This window comes from Lottia gigantea (assembly GCF_000327385.1).
Source record: "Lottia gigantea unplaced genomic scaffold LOTGIsca_270, whole genome shotgun sequence".
In the NCBI taxonomy this organism is placed as follows: Eukaryota; Metazoa; Mollusca; class Gastropoda; family Lottiidae; genus Lottia; species Lottia gigantea.
This window is the reverse complement of record NW_008708847.1, coordinates 71,792-94,468: the sequence shown is the minus strand read 5'-3', so window position 1 is coordinate 94,468 and position 22,677 is coordinate 71,792. Positions and strand designations below refer to the sequence as shown.

Below are 22,677 nucleotides of genomic sequence, written 5' to 3'. Positions count from 1 at the left end.
ATAACTCTTATTTTTCTGATTTTCAAAAAGGTTCAATTGGGCGATTACAAACACTACGCTCAGTTTCGTCAAAATTTTGCCGTCTAGAGTGAGCACGAGCATTTGTGGATGGACACTGGCGACTCGGTATCATTAAAATTGGTTGAAAATTCCACAAGACATGAATGTAAAAGGGATTTCTAAAAAGAAATATGTGTGCGGGGACATCGATTAAAGGCATTACAATTTTCAGTCAGATGTCTGTGGGTCCTGCAATTTCACTTGAACATGTGATTGATATTATCTGCTTTATCATATAAGGAACTTCTGACATCTGACTGAATTGGAAGGGTGCAAATTGATGCTGTCAGTGTCCACAACAAACATAAAAAAAATTAGAAAACCTCTTTACAATTCCTAAGTTAAATAAACATGTGCCAATTTTAATATGGACTATAAAAAGAACAAGTTTTAGTAATTTGTTTATTCATCTTCTTGGGATCGGAGACGAGCATTTGGATTGGTTACTTTAATAGCCAATTGTTGGGCTCTTTCAACTATAGTTTTTCGTTTTTTACTTGATACACCATGTGCAATTTCAGCTGAAAAGGTACCATTTTGCATCATTAAAATCTCTAATTCCTGAAAAAAAAAACAACAAAGGATATTTTCGCGTCACAAAATACAATAATTTGTTTCTGACAAATGAGTGTCTGCCTTCCTTGCTATAAAGCAAGATAGGCCTTTTTTTAAAGATACAGATTCACCATTTTTGGGGGTTGGTTTTGGTCTTGGATTATCAAATTATAACCCTATGGCCCCCTCTCCATGTTTGATTCCACCTTTCACTTTGCCCTTTCCATATTACCCCTGCTCCTCTTACAATTCACCCTTTTTTTTTTTATCTTGGTACATTTGTTCGATTAAGATAAGGCCACATCAGCAATTATGCTTGTTCCAAGTTTGAATTATGGTCTATGCTGACTAATTAATACTAAGGTTTTCCCTAGGTCAGGATTTAGATAGTGATCTATTCTTTTGTAAATAATGCAATGAAAAATGGATGGTAATTGGCAAAATTGGATAGGGAAAAGTTGTAATAGATTGGCGGTAATATTGGGAATAAACCCTAACACACTGTTCAATAATATTATAGATTAATCCGAAACACTGATTACATCAATAAATTTATCAAAATCTGATGAAAACTTCTACAAAAGATCACAGATGTAGTTGGTTGAGCACTGAGCGGAGATTTGTAAGTAAAAAGTGCAATGAATATGCAGTTGGTGAAATTAGAAATATATGTCTTGGAAATAAGATATCTACATAGATTGAAATAGAGCAATGTATGTCTATTGTCTATGCATGTTTCAGAATAAAATAGAAGGGAAATTTAAGAAGACTTTTACTTACTCTTTTATTGTGAACTAATATTTTCTTAAACCCATCAGGACAGACATGTCTTGTTTTCTTATTACTTCCATAACCAATTTTGGGCATCAAATATTGACCTTTGAACCTTCTTCTAACACGGTTATCAATACCCTTAGGTCTTCGCCAGTTTCTCTACAACACAAATATTAATCAATTATTTTTTATAATTCTGAATTGAATTTTGAAAATCATTTTCATTTGAATTAAAATATCAATGACCAAATATTACTGCATCTTAGATTGCCTTTAAGTTGATGAAAATGTCAACCACAGGAAAATGATTTTATTTTACAGAGGGGATTTTCAGTCTTCTTCAACCCTTTAAAATCATGTTATCTACTACAAATACATTGTATCCCGAATACAGGTTTTGACATGGTCTTATTAACCCATATTAAACTAAGCCCTCTACACTTCGTTTGGTGGGTGTGGAAATGAGATTGACCAGTGCTATTTATATCTGACCAATCAGATCAGTAGAACAGAAATGAGGTCATGTAAACAGAACAGATCGCTTTTCCGTGCGTGGCTCGTTTGAAGATCATTTTCCAAGTAAATATTTCAAAGTAAGGTTTGATTTTCTGTTGGCTTCAATTCTGTACTGTCTATTTAATCAAAACATTTAATGACATGCTGCTTTCGTTTTGTTTACGCCATAACGAGGGATTTGTTTTGATTGGCTGAAATTTAACTACTATGACAAATATATTACCATGGTCTCCAGAAATGACAAATGGGGGCGTTGTTTGGACAATGCTACAAATAGATCTCCTATTGCCAAGCGATATCAACTTAAGAAAAAGTTCACAGGTTTTTAACATTCCATAGACTAGTTTATGTAGAACCATGGTTTTCCAGTCAAAATAATGCCTACCTTTACTCGCATGTATCTGTCAGATTCATGGCGATAGAATTTTTTTGTCCTCTTTTTGACAATTTTAGGTTTTTGTAACGGTCTAACTGCACTACGAACCATTTTGATGGTATACAGAGGTCACCTGTAAAAATAAAATCCAAAAGTCATAAGGCTATTTTAAAAAGATATTTTTGATAAAGAACTTCAATTCAATGGTTATTGCTATGACAATTGCAGACATGTCTTTGACAAATCCATCCATTGATGACTTTTTGATCAAATAAAAGCTAGCAAATGGAAATGAATTGAGTTTTACATCCTACTTTTCTGCAGCTAGCAAATGGATTCAATATTAAAGGGACAGATGCAGCATTTCCGGGGTTGGTTTGGACCATGAATATTCTGAAATAGTCTCCAGAATTACTAAAATTGTACGAAAACGAGAGATTTGTCATTCGGGCTATCCTAGAGAATAACCATGGCCAAAAGACACTCTAAGTTGGCGAAATTTCAAGTGGAAAAATTACTTCTCAATCCAATTTTAATGGACCCAAAGGTAAATGGGGTTAGCTGACTGCACTGTCAAAGCTATCCGATAGAAAATAAGCCCACAACCGAAAAATCGCGATATAGACATGGTTGTAGTCCGACAGTACCCATAGATTGATTTTAAATTCGCGATAAACGCAACAAGGCGTTTACATTAATGAAAGTTCTATGCGTAATTGGTCGATTTCAACACACAACAAGTTCTAACTAAATCTGTGAACAGTGACAACGCTACTGTTAAGTATGAACCAACCGATGTGTATGCATCTGCCAAATCAAATTTAAGGAACTTACTTATAATGCATTGAAACCAAATTTGCACTTCATAGAACATATTCACACAAAAATTCATTAATGTGTACACCTTTAATACGTTTATTTATTGCAAATTCATTGCAACCGTTTAACCGATTGGCAAGTAGTGAAAATTATAAAATTTCAAATAGTACTAAATGGATATAGTAAGTGCTGTACAATACTTGGAATTTACATATCATATGTCAGAAAAAAATGATCAGGCACAGAAAAAATAGCATAGCTACTGACTAATGACGTGACCACACATTTGTTGGTATATCTAAATTACCCTTTTATTTGAAGTAACAGCTGCAAAATAGTAACCGAAAGTCAACTATAGGTCTAAGCAAAGTTGCGATTGGCCGTAGTAATTGTTTATACTTAAATCACAATGCGACAATGTGTAAAATTTTACTTTTACTTGAAAGCATGTATCAGAATTGGACACTACTACCGGGCGACCATGAAGTCTTATTTCTCTATAAAAAATAAATGTTCAGACGAAAATATGGAGTTAATTCGTTTGCTAGATTAACGGATGTTGATTGCATGTTATTATAAGAAGTGATGAGTAAATTTGGGGCTAAATTTGGATGGATTAGAAATGCACACGAAAATTGTTTACCCTCAATCAAAATAGTACAGCGGAAAAGGAAGTATGAACAGTGTCGCCACCTGAACAAGGGTGATAAGCAGTAAGGTAACAGATGTCCATTCAGACCACATCAAAAAGGTTTATTTGTGATTCTTTTGAACTTTATATAAAGTTATATCTAGTAAATCTGTTAACACTTCGACTGTGGGTATGTCCCAAATGTTGTGCCGATAACCTCAGAGAAGTATTTTGTCAAACATTTGCTTAAAAATAAGCAGACCATGCTTACGTTTTTCGAAACACCTTAGCCTGTGGTAGTTCTCTTTGGAGGAGTCGACTCGGCCTTCTATAGGCCTACTACCTTTACTCCCGATTTGTAATTTTTGGCCTAAGTGAAATTTTTGATTGACGGAAGTTCTGCCGTTGTGGACCTACCCTACGGATTTTATTTCTTTTAATTTAGCTGAGGTCAGTGAGGAGATGTGAAGCCCTGTCCCCGAAAGTTTATTTATGTTTAGAGATCTATATGCGCTATAGCTTAATGATAGCGCACAATATGTATCTGATTATTTAGAAAAAGGAATCATACATGTGGAAATTCGATCACAAAATTGACAAATTTGCAACAATAGCCGTAAACTTTGCACAACACTACAAAAATGTGTACAATTTCACATATTTATGTCACGGCCTCTAATGACCTGGGTCATTGACGTCACTTCCTCCAGTTTATTATTGCGCATCAATCTGCGCATACATTTGTAAGAATTTTTACGGAGTGACAGAGTCCCGAAAAAAGCTGTTATATGGAAATATGCTGATATTTTCTGGTGAAATGCATGGACAGATCTTTACAGTGGATATCCCTGACAACGTATCAGTAGTCTTTTAAAATTTTAACCAGCGCATATTGAAAATACGAGCTTTTTCCCTTCACCCCAGACCGTCTAGATTATTTGTGACATAAAAACAGTGTCAGTGCCTCGTTCTGAAAAGTCATACTTTCTCTCGTAAGAAATGATTATTTGAGAAAATTTGTGTAAAATATCCGAAGTCAATTGTTGAGTCATATATATATCAGGTCCTACATGCATATTTTATGATACCGAAGTAATGTGAACTACTGATAATATTTAAACGGTTGTCAAATAAACTGGAAAAACAGGTGCCTGGTCCCACCCCCATCTTTTTATTGTTGTTGACTTTTTTGGGGGACACATAAATAAATCAGTGTCTTGCTATTGTATTAATTGTGCTAATTCTGTGGACACTTATCATGTGATTTTGTCATGATCCATAGATAGTAAAGCCAGTAATCATATCAATATCAATATTTCTTGTGCTGTCTGTAAACAATGAACATGTGATCTAACTGATAGGGTAATTAAAAACTACTGATTTCAAATTATGTATCTTAGAAGGTCCTTTTTTGCTGTAATAATTTGAAGTGATAGTGTACTATAACTTGTAATACAATAATACAAATAGAAGAGATAACAATTTGACTTCATCCTACTATACTGTTACATAATAGTAAATAGTGTATATCAAGCTATTTAACATAGTATACCACCCTTTGAGTAATATGAACCAATGTGTATGAGTCATATAGGAATCTATCACTTAAAAGTCCTATACTGTGTTATAACTTCTGGAATTCGTCCTGGTTGTTGAATATATAGCTGTAAATTTATACAATTTTAATGAAATCTTTACCTTGTGTCGTGGTGAGAAATAAATTTTAAAAACAATGTCTCGGAAACCTAAGCCAAGAGACAATTCTGCAGCGGCTGAAAGATTGGCTGATTACACGGGAAGGAGTGTCGTACCTATTGCGAATTCTAACACGAATTGTCCTTCCGGGTCAGAATCACCGGATCAAGATACAGTTCGTTTACCACCAGATGAAGACTATCAACAAGGTTTAGAAGCTCTGAGTTTGAAAGAAAAAGTAAGTATTCCTTCTTATGGAATTCATCCTTTTTCAAATTCCATTGCATGCATGTGCATGAAATAAATTTTTAGCTTATGAACTTTTGTACACGAAGAGCAATTTTTTTTTATCGATTTGTGCCAAAGCTTATTTTGTGATTTTTTCATGTTGAATACATTTACTTTGTAGTTATTGCTTGGAGTTTTAAAACTGTCAAAGCTACAAAATTCAGTGAAGCCTAGATGGGATACAGTTAACTTTTTTAATCTATTTTCCATACTTGGGGTGAATCATGAAAGATTACTATTTAAAGCAAATCTGATTGATTATCCTAATTAAAATGATATCTTGGAGTAGAGATACATACGATAATGGAATACAATTCTTTGGTATAAGGTTACTAATACAATGATAAGATATTTTCACTGTTAAAATAGTGCTCAGTCTGAGTCAAATTTATTTTCGCTCAATTATTTTCAGAAATTTTACCACGAGAAATGATATCTTAGCCATTTATAATTAACTTTCTAATTTTCTTAACTTTTACACCTTGTTTTTAGCATAAATCTTTACTTTGTGACCTAGGCCACCTAACAACATGTTTTTTTTTAAGCTCTGTATGAATATTTCTAAGTTTACCACTATGTAAACTAATTGAAAACGCAAGTCAATACACTGAGAAAACATAATTTTGTGTATTTTTCCTTATTTACAGCCAAAGAAAGCTAGCCAAGGTTCAATCCAAGTGGATGCATCCAATTCTAAGAAACAAGTGACAGTGACGGTACCAGGTCATAATAAAGCAAAACAAACTGTACCAGGAAGACAGTCGGTCAAGGCTGATCTAGATGTTACAAAGGAATTTAAAAAATGTAAAGAAGAGGGGGCTGAACGGTTGGATCTCAGCAAATCACAAGTAAGATACGATTTTGAAATTTAAAGTTGTCTGCTGTTTAATAAAGGAGATTTTATGATTAGGACTGGGTGAAATAATTGAAATAATAGATTTTTCTTGATAGGAATTTATAATTTTGATTATTGATCATAATGTCAAATATCAACAATCTATTTTCTCCCGTGCTACCAAGTCATAATTTCTTGAACATAGTTTTCCTTCAGCATATAACTTACCCACAATAAACTATAATAACTGATCAAAGCAATGAAATACATATGACACAATGGAATTATAAATTTGTACATGATTTTTATTTAGTATGTCGAAGATTTCTTAATCTCAATTTGGTAATTGATACCTTTCATGGAAAGTAAAATTAATGATTAAAACATATTATATTATGTTGGGTTTCACATCCGTATTTTTTTTTGTAGAACTTGTATCATGTTGTTTCTCGCTATGCAATCTTCAGATCATTTGTCTGAGTAACAACATGATTCAGGTTCTGTTTTAATGTTTCTATATAACTATACAATTGATGTACTGAGCTCTATTTGAACAGTGAAAATATTTTAATATTTTACTTTTTTATTTTTAGATATCTACGCTCAATAGTTCAGTGAAGGAACTAACACAATTAACAGAGTTTTATTTATATGGAAATCGTCTTACGTCATTACCAGTGGAAATAGGAAACCTCAAAAACTTACTAACACTTGCTTTAAGTGAAAATTCTATTACCAGTTTACCTGAATCCTTAAAAAATCTTACTGTTTTACGGGTCCTTGATCTACGTCATAATAAACTACAAGAGGTAAGTTTTCTTTTTATTTATTGTCTATTGGTTCAGTTTTTTGGTCCATGATTATCTTTAGTTACATGTGCGATATAACTTATTAAATTTAGAAGTTTTTTTCATGTTTTTCCTAATATCATCATACACACTTGTTATGTGGTTTCTAAGATTATGAGGTCACAAATCTTATGAAGAGGTCATATTGTCATTAATCTAACTGTCTTCCACCATTTGTAATTTGTTGCTTCCTCTGGTGAAAGGTTGGGTATAAAAGATGGTATTTGATGTCAAGTTTCATTATTTATAACCTATTAAAGAGACATGTTTGCCATCTGTTTGACCAATCATACCTTAGTCTCAGAAACAGAATTTTGTTTATCTAAGCTAATAAGTAATAGTGTTCATATCCCACCCTGGAATTCCTTCGAATTCATATGTGTTCAGAGTTATCTGTGTTTAAAGGTAAGATAACACCTTGTCTTATCTTGAGACTATGACATATAGTAAAGTACAGTCTAGTTTATTTAAAAGGATGATGTGTTTTCGTGCACTACTTGTACTTCTGAAGGCTTTTTACTTATATTCAAGACCTAAATCAACCTTAACTGTTCCCCTTTAATGTGATCTTAAAGAGGTTTTCTTAACTTTTTATGTGCATCAGTGACACTGATAGCATCGATTTGCACCTTTCAAATTTTCAAATCTCTACAATCTTTTTGATGCCTTCTTTGATGTCTACTATTTTCAGTATTGATCATTAATCTGACATAGAGTTCAAAATATTTTCTTTCAGTACGCAATTTTGCAACATCTGAACTTTTGGGTGATGTTTTTATACACTTAAACCACTTTCTTTGTGAACTTTATGGCAGCATTTATTATTTTAAAAATAAAAAAAGAAAGAAACAACTATATTTTACAAGGATAACAACTTAGATTCGCAGTTAAGAATCCTTTCTATCAGCTGGTCCTTGGCCAAACCTCTTGGCATTGATCTTTCCCGGATTATCTGTACACATTTACAGCTGGGTTGACTGGAATTATGAGTGAAGATGACTTATACAAGGTCATTGGACTTTCACACGCCGATCGAGATCGGAAACCCACAGTGGCCATTCGCTCAACATAACCAAGCAAAGGACGTCATGTAAAATACCAACGCTCTTACCGACTGTGCTATAGTTTTGAATGGAGACTGCATCACCAGCGCTATATTTACTTGTATATTTCAGATACCACCTGTTGTTTATCACCTAACCTCTTTAACAACATTATTTCTTCGATTCAACAGAATTAAACTTGTAGAAGAAGAAATATGTAACTTAACTGTATGTATCTTGTCATTATTGTGATAGAGTCTAATTGAAATTTGACAACAATTTAGTTTTGTTATTAATTTTTCTTCTCGGTCTCCATTGTAATCTAATGAAATTTATACCAAGGCTAGGAACAGGTGACGTTGAACAAGCTAATTATAGCTCTCTCACCAATCAGAATCACCGTTACAAACAAGTATCAGCAGTCTCAAAATGGCATTGGTCATATCGCTCTACTTTGGGTTTCACTATCCCATAATTCATAGTTGATATTTAGACACAGATTGTGAATGATGCACTGTGATTGATTGAAATAAACATCAACAATACACGCCCTTGGTATAAATCTTTTTAGATTACAATGGAAAACGACAAAAATAATTACAAACGAAATTGTAATCTTATTACAATTAAATTGGGTAGAGTCTATCATATTCTCTAATAGAAGCTCAACTCAAATTTGCATTTCCTTTTTTTGGGTGACATCCATGATCTGTTATGCATCTCCTGTTCTAGGTTTAACTAGCAACCAATCAAACGCTCTGTTCAATTTCCTTACTATGTGTGTAATTAAGGTATATTCATTGTTAAACATTCACTTGTATTGTCTTTACATTTTTAACAGTGTTTTTGATTGGTTAGCAGAGAATTAATAAGACAAAACTTATGCTATTTTGTGTAAGTTTCACAAACAGAAATCTTTTCGGATCATGGATGACAAGGATAAAACCGACAAAAAAAAAAAATAAACATAAGAATATTATTTAAAGTGACAACAATCTAAATTTCCTCAATATTTTTTTATATTTTTGATACATTTTTTTTTTATGGGGGATTTAAATTCTGAAATATTGCTATAGGTGAAATAAGCTCTATCAACTTGTAAATTTGGGCAGCTTTTTTACTGCCAAAAATTTAGGGTCCACAATATGAAAACAACAGAATTTCTTAAAAATAAGCTCATAATTCCCCAAAAGAAGAAATTCTTCCTTCTATATTAAGAACAAAGTCAAAAATATGCAGAAACATTTTGAAACCAGCACAAAACATGAAATTGAAAACAAATATTTTATGGAAGCTTGAACTTTCAATATTTATTTATATCATTTCAGAAATTAACCAAATTTAGTTTACGTGAAAATAAGATAAAAGAATTACCAACTGGGATTGGTAAATTAATTAACCTTTTAACTTTTGATGTATCCCATAATCACCTGGAACATCTTCCTGATGGTAAGTTAGTTCTAAATATAGAAATAAAACAGAACCTTAAACATGTACTCACAGCTTTATCTTGTGCGAACTTTACAACTGATATTTCTCTATCTCTTTACAATTGATGTATTGAGCACTTTTTTAACGATGAATTTTTTTTGTTATTTTGTTTAATTGATTCTAGTAATTGAAATAAAAATCTGAGTTGACAAACCCAGATGTGTATTGGCATCAGGATATTCAGAAAGGTTAGTTATTTTTAATCCATATTTATGATTATTCTCTTTCAGAAATTGGGAACTGTGTGAATTTAAACTCCTTAGATCTTCAACATAATGAATTATTAGATATCCCAGAATCCATTGGAAATTTACGTCAAATAACTAGGCTTGGTTTAAGGTAAACTTCCAACTTATTTGCCACTGTTTATCATCTCTTTAACCTGTCCAAAGATATTTCTATCATGTTACACTGTGGCAAGTTTATTTTGTATTGAGAATATGTCATGAATATTTATAATGATGCCAAGTCATTTACAATCTACAATCAAATGTTAGGTATAATACAATAATACAAACTAAGTGTTTGATGTCGCCACTAATTCCAAAATAGCTTTATCACATAAGGCCCTTCAGGATAAGTGACTTCATCAAACACTTAGTTTTAGTGGAATTGCAAGAACCACAGACATCTTATTGAAAATTGGACTTGTGCAAATTGATGGAATCAATGTCCCAGACACACATGTAAATTTATGAAAACCACTTTACAATCCCTTAAAGTGTTTACAAATTATGTTTTGTAGGTATAATCGTTTAAGTAGTATTCCAAGGTCTCTAGCTAATTGTGTTAATATGGATGAATTCAATGTGGAGGGTAATAACATATCTCAATTACCGGTAAGTTTTCATGATCATCAAGATAGAGTGGAGCCTCGTTTACCTGCACATTTTCAATCCCAGTAAAATCGTAATAAGTTCCCAATCTCAGCCGTGCAGAACCGGAAACCGAATCACTGGATTAACGGGTAATTTTACATGGTAAATATTCTGGATGTGGATATCGGGTAATTTCTTCTGCAGGTATTGAAGGAACCATAATCTAATTTATTTTATTTTTAACATTACAGGAAGGTCTATTATCAAGTCTAGTTAATTTAACAAGTATAACATTATCACGTAATGCTTTCCAATCTTATCCATCTGGTGGTCCTTCACAATTCTGTTCTGTTTATGTAAGTATATTTAGTTTTTTTTGGTAATATGCCTTTATTACTAAATAGGAAAGTTGAGCTACAGTCCAAAACATTCTGTCCTGATGAGGATTTTGTATCTGAAACATGCATCAAATCATTATTGGCTTTATTGCCACTAGAGAGAATAGGTGATTATTGTCTGAGCAAAGTAAAAAGTTTTTTGAATTTTCTCATTATTTTTATGAGAATTGGAATTGTGTAGAACTCAAAAGAATTGTTAACATATTGAAAAGAAATGGATGCTATGTTTTGCACCATCTGAAATTTAAAAACAAATAAACTTGGTTTCATGTTTATTTAAAAATTCTGGTTTTTTTTCAAGGCTATAAACATTGAACATAATCAAGTGAATCACATACCTTTTGGTATCTTTATGAGAGCTAACTGTTTAACTAAACTAAATATGAAAGATAACCAATTAACGTCACTTCCTCTTGGTAAGTTAACATTTTTCCTGTCATTTTGATATTCTCAGTCACTGTTTTCTCATCATATTATAAATTGGTCACTGGCAATTTTGTCACTTGGTATAGAAATTTTTTAAATGGAAAATCGGTCACAGTCACATGCTTTCTGGTCACATGCAAATTTGTAACACATATAATTGGTCTTAAGCAATTTGGTAACAATCAATTTCATCACTCATAAAATTTGTCACAAACAAATTTGTCACACAGAAATTTATCACAAAAATTTGGTCACAGAAATTGATCACAAGCAATTTGGTCACAGAAATTGATCACAAGCAATTTTTTTACACAGAAAATTAGTCATAAGCATTTTGGTCAAACAAAAAATTGATCACAAGCAATTTTGCCTCGTGGTCAATTGACAAAATGGAACATTGGTTACATGCAATAAGAAAATTGGTTACCTCTTTTGAATGTCTTGAAATATTTGGCAACGTCATCTGGAAAATGAAATTCTGTCTGATTACCAAGTTATTCTATTTTTAGATTTAGGAACTTGGACAAATATGGTGGAGTTAAATCTGGGTACAAATCAACTGACAGTAATACCAGATGATATTGAGAAATTAGAAAAATTAGAAGTTTTAATATTAAGTAATAATAATTTGAGGGTAAGTAGCTAATCAAAGAAAATTTTCCGTTCATCCGGAAATTCTTGTCGGATTTTGACAAAACTAATATTGTTCATTATCTCCCAAAAAGTTCAAAAGAAGTGTATGACTGAAGGTTGAATATTTCATACTGGTGATTGTTACTGTACTGCCAAATATTTTTAATCAAAATCAAAGCTGCCAGTGGGTGTATATTACCTAGCCTGGCATGATGAATTTGATCAGCTATTGATGTTTGTATGTGTTTTATTATAGAGGTTACCAGCTAGTATTGGTAATTTAAAGAATTTAAGAACACTAGATTTAGAAGAGAACAGACTGGAGACCTTACCACCAGAAATAGGTAAGATCATTACTGAAGAATTTAATCTATATTTAACAATGTAGGATAAAACAGTTGAGTCAAAATATTATTGATCATCCTGGTAAATTTAAAACATAAAAATTATCAGTTCATTATATTTTGGGGTAAAATAAATGGAAATTGAAACCAAACAAGCCAGGATTGTCCATTGTCCAAACCACACCCCCATTTCATACTTCCTTGGGGCCGTGGTAACACAAGTGAGAAAAATTCCATATACATAGCTGAATATTGTCTAATCAAAATTGGCCCTACTGTATTTGTAGCAAATTTCACTTTTTCAGTAACAAATCAATCGTTATGGCGCTTTGTTTGCGATTGTAGACAAAACGAAAGCATGCCATTACATATTTTGATGAATATGTATGGTACAGAATTGAGTAAGATTTTCGTTAAAGAATTGAAGCCTACTTTGGAAGATTAACTTGAAAAGAATGTGTTCATATTTCTTCAAACGGACGGTGTCAAAGCGATGTTGTGTTTTGTTTACTTGACCTTAGATCTAAATGCCACCAATCTCATTTCCACACCCCAGTTTCCCTTTAATCGTTTGGATATACAATAAGTGAAGGTTGCATGTTCTACAGGCTGTTTATGTTCCAGATCCATAGACAGATGGAAATTGAAAAAAGTTGGTGCATGGTGTGGCCTGTCTTTGTTGTCCAAATTAGGTGCAGAAAAGCAGGATGTAAAAATCCATTTCATTTTTGATAAGTGTGTCTGACTGTCTATTGTGAATATTTACAGGTCAGTTACATGAATTACAGAAACTGGTTGTACAGTCTAATCAATTGACAATGTTACCACGACAATTAGGGTAAGACAGTTCACGTGAAATTAATAATTTTGTTGTGGGTCAGCAAGTCTCATATTACTTCCTTTATGATAACACTGTAGTACTATGATAGATATCAATTCATTTATATCACTTTTCTCATGAAACAATGAATAACCCAATAATTGATAACTGGTTTTAAAATATTTCAAAAGATTCGAAATTTACTTTATTTTAGGTTCTTAAAAAATTTACAGTATTTAGGTGTTGGTGAAAATAATTTAACATCTTTACCATCTGATGTCGGTAGGTATCTGAGTTTTTTAAATGTATTTTGGACAGTGTATTAGTGTACCAAAATTAGAAATATTCTGTGCATTTCCAAAGCTCATCTTCACGATGCCAAGCTATAACGAACTGTGTCTAATACCTTGACAGCCATTGGCACTATTCTTGTATCACAACAGTTGTAAAACTGTAAATGTTCACTTTCAGTGGACTTGATAAACTAGTCTATTGCTCCCGTAGTTACACCTTTTAATCACATTGCAAAACGCCAAAACTGGAGGTGTAAATTTGATAGGCTAAAGCAGATTAGGTCAAAAGGTTAATTTGACGAATTTTCAAGACTCCTGTTGTGAAGTGGCTTTACTTAAGATAAAAACAAATAAAAAAAACTAAATGAAAGTTTGGTCTGCTCATAAAAAAAGTTTTTCTCTTTTATCATAGTTTGCTTGTGAATTTTTAATTTTGATAAGGGATACATATAGCTCAGAAAGTAGATATTTAAAAAAATAAGATCTTTATTACATTGTTTATGTATTTTGTAGGTAATTTAGAGAGCCTAGAAAATCTGTATATAAATGATAATCCAGAATTACATAGTTTACCCTATGAATTAGCTTATTGTAGTAATTTACAAATCATGAGCATAGAAAATTGTCCCTTAAGCCAGATACCTGCTGAAATAGTTGCTAGAGGTCCTTCATTAGTCATACAGGTAAGCGTCAAGATTTTATTATTTTATTGGGTGGCTCGATTAGAGAGTTCAAAACAGGTTCCGTCTGTTCTGATCTGCCCACAATCGAACGGTTTGAAATCGGAATATGTCACATTCAGAATTTTCCCATTTATTTTCTTCTCCGCCATTTTGAATTCTGTCTACACCCAATTTTGTCTACATCACGAATCTTGAGTAAAATCTCTCATGAGCCGGTGCTTTCTAGGATAAGGTTATTGTGATGCTGAAAGGATTTTTAATATCAAAATAATTGAACAGTGGAAGCAGAATATGAAACAATGTCTCGATTGTTTTGTCGTCTGCAAGACAAAGCATTATCCTCAAATCAGATTCATTTTCCTCTCAAAATTTTACACAAGAAGAAACAAATAATTTTTCTCTCTTTATTTTTCAGTATCTTAAATTACAAGGGCCATATTGCTGAAATGTGATTTACTGTGAAAACCATATTAAATACATTTTGACTGAAAACACAAACCAAATCCATTAAGGTGTGATTTCTCCTTTCTTGTAAAGGGAGACAAATTGTGTTAAAGAATTAATATATTATCTCCCTTTGAGTGCTTTGTTTTCCTTTTTGTTTTCGTGTGAAGTACCATGTTTTCTGTTATTTGTGTTAAAGATTTCTTGTTGGTGCCTGGTGTCAAAGTAATCATGCCCTGCTCTACGTGTTGAATATAGTGCTGTTTTCTTCAGAACTGACGAAAGGACTTCAACAAGATATTTTTCGGAAGGAAATGCTTGGAGATGACCTGACAATTTTATGTTTCATTAAGTTACATTGGGCATCATATTGGCAAACTTAGTTATCTTTGCATTAACCCATTTGTAGCCAATGTCATGCACAGTTATAATAATGGATGTGATGCTAATTGTTTTTTTTAATTACTCTGAAAGGGACTTGATCTTCATATTTGCTTTACCAGCTGATAGACCTTAGTTCCAGCTCCCAATAGAACATTTCAAAATGGATATTTGACTTTTAGTTCTCCTACAATTTGGCAAAAATGTTTAGATTTCCACTTTCATTTCACTTTCAATTAAGAATAGTATTGGTAAAATACTGAGAATTATAAGGTTACAAAATGACAACAGTATATTTATGTTGAACTGTAGGAGAACCAGGCATCAGATTTTACTTCTGAAAAGTGATATTGATGGTTAAAATTGAGCTTTATCAACTGGTAAAGGAAATATTTTTCAACTGTATCCCTTATAGAATAAAGTCATCTTAATTTTGTTATTTGAATCACACACGAGAGCTGTTTCAGATACCTGTAGTACTTTTCAGAATCAGACATCAGGTTTGTCTTTAATTCGATTAAAACATTATATGTAACAAATTTGATGTCCATGCATCAATAGGTTATATTTAATTATGGTGAAACACCAGATTATCATTTTAAGAAGTACTACAGGGAGCTGAATTAAGGCCCAATTATAGCCAAACTAAGAATATTGTGCACACTAGGGGACAATTTTGACATAACACGTTTAATTTTAATTTGGGATAGGATAATATAGTGCATATGTAGTGTGTTCATTTAAACCCAGTAATTGGTCACTGTTATCAGGAGGCAAGCTCTTCATGACATGCTTTCATTGGTTAGAAAATAATGTATAGGAATGGGACTGTGGTAGAAAACTTGTCAGATTTCAATGGGGACGAAAATTATCAAAAAACAACTAAAAACTGAATTGTATTTTAATTTTATTTAACTATATGTGTCATGAATGGAGATTGTCATTAATTGGCAAGAAAGTTTTCTGATTTAAATCTTATTAGGATATTTTGAATTTATATTATGAGTTTGAATTTGTTACATGTAATAGACCTTATTCATATGTTGGCCATATTGAATTCAGAACGAGGCTCATAATGCAAATGAAGGTAACAGCGTGTCATTGCAGTAAAATGACAACCTCACTAGCTCATTAAAATCAGAATTGATTAAGCTATTTAATGATGCTTTCAGTATAATTTTACCTTCACATATTTCATAGTTATAAGCCTGATTTCTCGCTGTTGATCAGGTATTTAGTGACGTCACATAGACTATACCTTCATATGATGTTGTCATCTTATTAATTGATGATTTGCGTTATGAACCTCGCTTTCAGTGTCTCAAATACGAGGTGTGAATAAGGTCTATAAGGGTTTTTTTCATCAATGCAACTAATACTGATATTGATATACTAAATAATTCTATACCACAATGTTTGCTATTTTTTATTTTTTCATTTTTACTGATGAACACTAATAATTGAAAGGAAAGAAAAAGAAGGATTTGCTCTGTCAAAGGTGGTAGGAGTCTTTTATCTCTTACCCTTGAACCAATAAGCTGATTACAGATTTAGTTCTGAACCAGATTTTGTTGAGTGAAAATGATCTATGTGAATTGCCATATTAAAGGGACTGTGTGTGTGACAGCATTTCTGCATTATTTAAAAAAGATGTTGGGTTTTGCCACAATAATATTGTGAAGTCTATTTTGTTTTTTTCATTAAAGGGACAGATTCACCATCAGTTTTACCAATCGTATCTTTGTCTCAGAAACGGCCATTTGTGATACAGTGATAGTGTTCACAGCTCACAATCCAAATTTGAATTCTCATTTCCATGTGTGTCCAGAATTATCTTGAAAGTAATGACTATATATAGAAAAGAATTAAAAAATTAAATTTCTAGTTTGAGATATTTTTGAAGGAATTGTGCTGTTTTCGTACACTTATAGTACTTTCAAGACTATTTACAAATATTTAAGACCAAATCAAATCAGTCCTCCAAAATGGCGAACTTGTTCCTTTAATGTCAGTAATTCTTGTTTTATAAAATTCATTTCTTTTTCAAAAAGCAGATGGATTTATTTTCAATTAAATTTACTGCCGCTTTTTCATCATATCTAAGTAGTAAAATTTACTGAAGACAAGAAAGCATAAAGGAGTTATAAATTCCTGTTTTCCTTGTTTTTAAGGTGGGAATGAACATCAATGACTGCATCAACCTTCATAAATTAAGATGAAAGGGGAAGGGTTGTAGCTCAATTGATTTGAGTGTTAAGATATTAAATTAGTAGTAATATATGTGTGAAGGGTGTATGATCATTTCGCTTGTTATTTTTTGTTTATTTCTTTAAATGGATATAGTTGTCTAACCATTTGTTTTCTAAGCTGATAAAACTCTGTTTGACCTGTCCATATCACTTTTTAAAATGATAATTTGATGTTTGGTTTGTCTGTAATTTCAGAAAATGTTTAAGTTTAGTGCTGTTCTGTTGATTCTCAAATGTAATTATTATTGATTGTTTAAATCTAAGGCTGATAACAAAATATTTTTGAAGACAATATTGATCAAATATTCAAACCAGGTGTCAAACTTTCATTTTAAAAAGTACTATGGACAATATAAATTGCGCTATATCAGCTAGGAAAGCAAATATAAATATTTAGAAGGATATCTGTTTCTGCCTAAATGGTGACACATTCTTTGAGGCCTGATTCCACATTGAAGACTAGAACAAGTAAAACAATTCCCAACATGACAGTTCTATCAGCTGGTAAAGCAAATATTTAGCCAACTAAATCCCAAGTGTTTAATTAATAATTTTTGAATGCTGGTAATATTGGGCTGCTAGTTGGGAATTTGATTTAAAAGATTGTGTATTCTATATGGCATATACTTAACCTATGTGATTTCATTGTTTAAATATTGTACATTATTAATAAGAATTATTATTAACATGTTAACTGCTTAGCTTTATAAGACTCATAAATTACATGTAAACCAAATTTTACCCGTTATTTTGTCATGAATTGGAATATGGGCTTCATAAAAGTGAAAGCGGTTATATTTTTTAAATTTGTTTTGAAAGATGAATTTTCAGTCAAAATTTGGAATATGTTGCTTGAAAATTTGATTAACTGACAAAAATATAGACAGTAGATCTTCCAGAATTTCTTTTTTGGTAACAGAATAATTTTGCAAGAAATTTCGAGAATGAATAGGACAGTGAAATTCATTAAATTTTCATTACTATTTTGTTTCTTTCTTTGTGATAATTTTATCTCCATTGCAATCTTACAATTTCACAATCTTGTGGGGATAAGAAAACCATTAACTCTACTTTGGGTTTGGCTATCCAACAATATCTCATTGTTATGAGGACCTACATGACACACGTTCATTGATTTTGATTAAATCATCATAGACATAAGAAGTAGAACAAGACTGGTAGAAAGCTTGTTAGATTACAATAGAGACGAAAATATCAGAAGAAAAAAACAACAAAAATGATCTTATATGAATTAGATTGAATTTGAGTGCTTTCCTGACAAAGTCAAGCCTTGATTATCAGGTAAAGATTTATTGAAATTTGTGCCATATATAGAGTAACAGATAGTTGGCAGTTAACATGTTAAAAAAGGAAGGTTGTCATGGCGATAATATGACTGCTTCAATCATTGTTTTACAGAGTTAGCTATTATTATTATTATTAAATATGAAATCTAATGAAATAAAATTATGCTAATCCATTCCTGCATCTTATTTCATTGTTTCAATTCTGTTCTGAATCTCTAAATACAGATCCAGATGTATCCATTCAATGTTCCTGATCTGAAAAGCTTGTTATCCAACACAAGTTCTTTGTTATTTAAATTTTAAACCAATCCAATGATCTATTGATAGAATTTGTGCACATTGATTGTTAAATATTGACTGCTATTGTCAGCAAACAAACCCATGGATGAATCCTATTTAAAATCAGAAAAATTTAGTACGAGTCCTTTCTGCTGTTTTATACATAGATAATTACAGCATAAGAGGTATGATCAGAAGTAATAACTAAACAAATAATTCCATGTATGGCCACAAAAATAAAAGATCTTTTATCTGTCTGCTTGAAATCACGAAAGTTAAAGAGTGGCAAATATCTTTAATATACAATTATTATTGAATATATTCTAGAAAATCTAATCATAAATATTGATATATTTCTAATAATAAAATAAGACATAAGGAATAAATATGACTGAAATGTGTAGCCTAATTCTATAGTTTCAAGAGATTGTAAAGAGGTTTTCTAATTGTTTTATGTGTATCAGGGACAATGATAGCATTAATTTGCACCATACCAATTTTCTGTCAGACGTATGTGGTTCCTGCAATTCAATTAAAACTAAGTGTTTGGTGAAGACACTAAGTGTTTGATGAAGACACTAATCGCAAAGAGCCTTGTGTGATACAGCATATTTTGCAAATAGTGACGCCATCAAACACTTAGTTTTAGTAGAATTGCAGGAATCACACTGATTGAAAATTAGAATGGTGCAAATTGATGCTTTCATCAAAGTTTAGAAAAACATTTTTATAAACCCTTTAAGAAACTCATATGGACTATGCTGACATAAGTTTTTAAAATAGAGTTCAGTCAGTTTCCACCAGTGAAAGATGCACGTTAAAGGGAAAGTATGCAAAATTTTTATTATTTAAAAAAAGAGAAAATAATACAAGAATTGATTTCTAAAAATTGCTTTGAAGTTTAATATAGGTGACAAAGTCTTTAAAAATATAAAATTTGCATACTGTCTCTTTAAAGATATTCTAAGGTGATTTTTTTTGCCTTTGTATGTGACATATTTTGCTTCTATTTGCACCATTTTAAACAATCGACCAAATTATGATGTTAATAGTACAAATATACTAAATTTTACATCTTCACAGGTTATAAACCTCTTTTGAATCAGTATTTATGATTTTTCTAATCCACTAATTACCGTACTAACTATAAAAATAGGTATTAAGAAGTATAATTATTATTATATAAGTATTATATATACATATACTAAAATTATTATAACACAACACATACCACCAGTATTATAAATTAATACCAAAAATACATCATCAATAATCAAAAACTTTCCTAGAGGAATACAAAAGACAATTTCATATCTTTGTTGCTTTAATCTGTGTATCCTGTAAATCTAGTTCCAAAAACCAAAATAGCAGATTTCAGATTAGTGCTGGCTCGATATATCGGTGAATCGATGTATCACGATATGACATGCCATGATACGCGTATCGTATCGCAACATCAGGTATCGATACTTGGAGATACCTATTATTCCATAAAAAAATGGGGATTTTCTAAGTTGTTTTATGATATAACAAATTTTTTTCACTGAAATTGTTAGAAACTTTTTAGAAGACAATGGACGCTAACCACTTCTATCAACTATATTACCAAATATCACAGTTATAAAGTTATATATATAGAAACCTTGAAGATAAAATGTTATTTTTTATCCTAATGGCTATTACCCCATATCGCGATACATGTATCTATCGTATCGTGGCATGATTGACGATACCCAGCACTAGCTTCAGATACTATTCAGATAGTGTCATATCATTAATCTTGTCAAGCTTAAAGAAATTATAGGTACCAAACATGTCAGTAGGGAAACAGTTATATTAGTATCCATACATTATATAGATTTACCTTGTGCAATCAAGATACTGAACAGTTGCAGTCAAAAAAGGAGGACAATTTAGTTTCCAAAAGTTTGTCATTATGTATCAGGCTGCAAGTTTAAAGATTCACAAAAACATTCTTGTTTCATTGGCATTAAATTTTCATATTGTTCAGATGTTACTTTGATTTTAGACTGATATACAGATACTTGATTGATATATAAATCGTTCCAACTTGAATGTCTAGCAGTTAATAACTACCATGACACAATTCCATTTTCTACACTAAATGTTACAAGATTTACTTTAAACACCCTACATCTTCTAGGAAAATTTATCACAGATCAAAAAGTTAGAAAAATTTGGAACTTAACAAAAAGTAATTTTAACAATATCATAAGCAACAAGAATATCATAATATACAAAACGTATCAAAATTTAACAAAATCTTTGTTGTAATCTTAGGTAGTCTTACAAAGAATATCTTAGGTAGTGTTTGATTGGCCCTAATTCTGCTCTAATTCTGGCTTTAATCAAATAGTTCAGAAGTGGAATATGTCCCATTCAAAATTTCCTTTTCAGCCATTTTGAATTCTGCCTGCACCTAGGCCTACTATTTTTTCAGCACATCTGGAACGCATTCTGACCTCTGTCCCTATTTGTTTTATTGAACGTCTATACTATAGACTATCCTACTCCTATACGCATGAATTTCAAAATAATTGAAAAAAAAAACTAATTTGATCCTTAGTTTTAAATTGTTCTTCCAACCAATGTATGGTAAATAAGTAATTGAATTATTACACATACTTGAAATTAACATAAAATGAAACAGTATTGCATAGAATAAGCTACAATATTCTAAAAAAAAATAATCCTTAAACATATACTATCTCTTAGAATAATCAAAAAATTGAAATTTTCAAAATTGGCCAAAAGGCGCCTATGTTTATCAGTGGACTTTCTTGGTGTTATAACTATACAACAGAATCCCTCTATAATCTAATAAATCTATAAAACTAAGTAATAATCCATTAAACTAAGTTATTTTCAAACAGGCTCAGAAGCGTTTTTCAACAATTATTTAGTTTAATGGATATATCGTAAGCCTAACTAATAAATATATACACTTGTTGACCATGTTTGAAACTTTACATTTTATGTCCATTCTAAGAGGTAGTATTCCTTTAAAACCATTTTACTTAGTAATCACAGGTTATATATAACTAATCTACGTAACATCTTCATTGTAACAAACAAAAGCATACCATTGCCATATTAACAAGAATATATCAGCTATATGTGGTCTAACCTTGACATATTTCTAAATGGCCATGACTATTAAATGCATTTCATAAATTTCAAATAATTTTAAGAACAGTAGTGGAGCACAGCAAGCAAGTTAATATTTAAGTGAAATGTATCAAGTGTAATAGGTGCAATTATCGTACAGTGTACTAATCTTATAGCTTACATATACAAACCAGGTAACGGCTCAGCGAGGAGGTATAAGACTCCAGAAAGTCCACTTTCAGTTCCATTGTAATCTTAAAGCATTTTACCAAGGTTGCGTACTCTTGACATTCATTTCAACCAATCATAGTGTGTCATGCAGAATCTGTGTCACAATATCAACTTTGAATTGTGGGATAGTGAAATTCAAAGTAGAGTGATATTTGATTTTGATTAGCGAGAGAGTGGCATATGATTGTCTGCTATAGCTTGAATCATCACCAGTAAAAGACCTTGGTATAAATTTTGTTAGATTACAATGGAGACTGACAAAAGAAAAATAATAACAAATCGAAATTGAAATCTAATTTACATTAGATTGG

The 22,677-nt window shown here is 31.5% G+C and overlaps 1 protein-coding gene across 1 annotated transcript; it reads left to right on the top strand.

Moving 5' to 3' along the window:
• Nucleotides 1–1,180: 1,180 nt before the first annotated feature.
• LOTGIDRAFT_175347 (hypothetical protein) lies at nt 1,181–14,791 on the top strand (the record flags this gene model as incomplete). The annotated part of the gene is made up of 18 exons (XM_009056365.1): nt 1,181–1,241; nt 4,177–4,181; nt 6,362–6,562; nt 7,143–7,358; nt 8,573–8,668; nt 9,769–9,889; nt 10,162–10,270; nt 10,677–10,770; nt 11,001–11,105; nt 11,449–11,563; nt 12,083–12,207; nt 12,463–12,550; nt 13,319–13,388; nt 13,585–13,652; nt 13,814–13,815; nt 13,859–13,916; nt 14,177–14,346; nt 14,762–14,791. The coding sequence occupies 18 exons, from the start codon at nt 1,181–1,183 to the stop codon at nt 14,789–14,791; spliced, it is 1,734 nt and encodes a 577-aa protein (XP_009054613.1).
• Between the last annotated feature and the right edge of the window lie 7,886 nt (nt 14,792–22,677).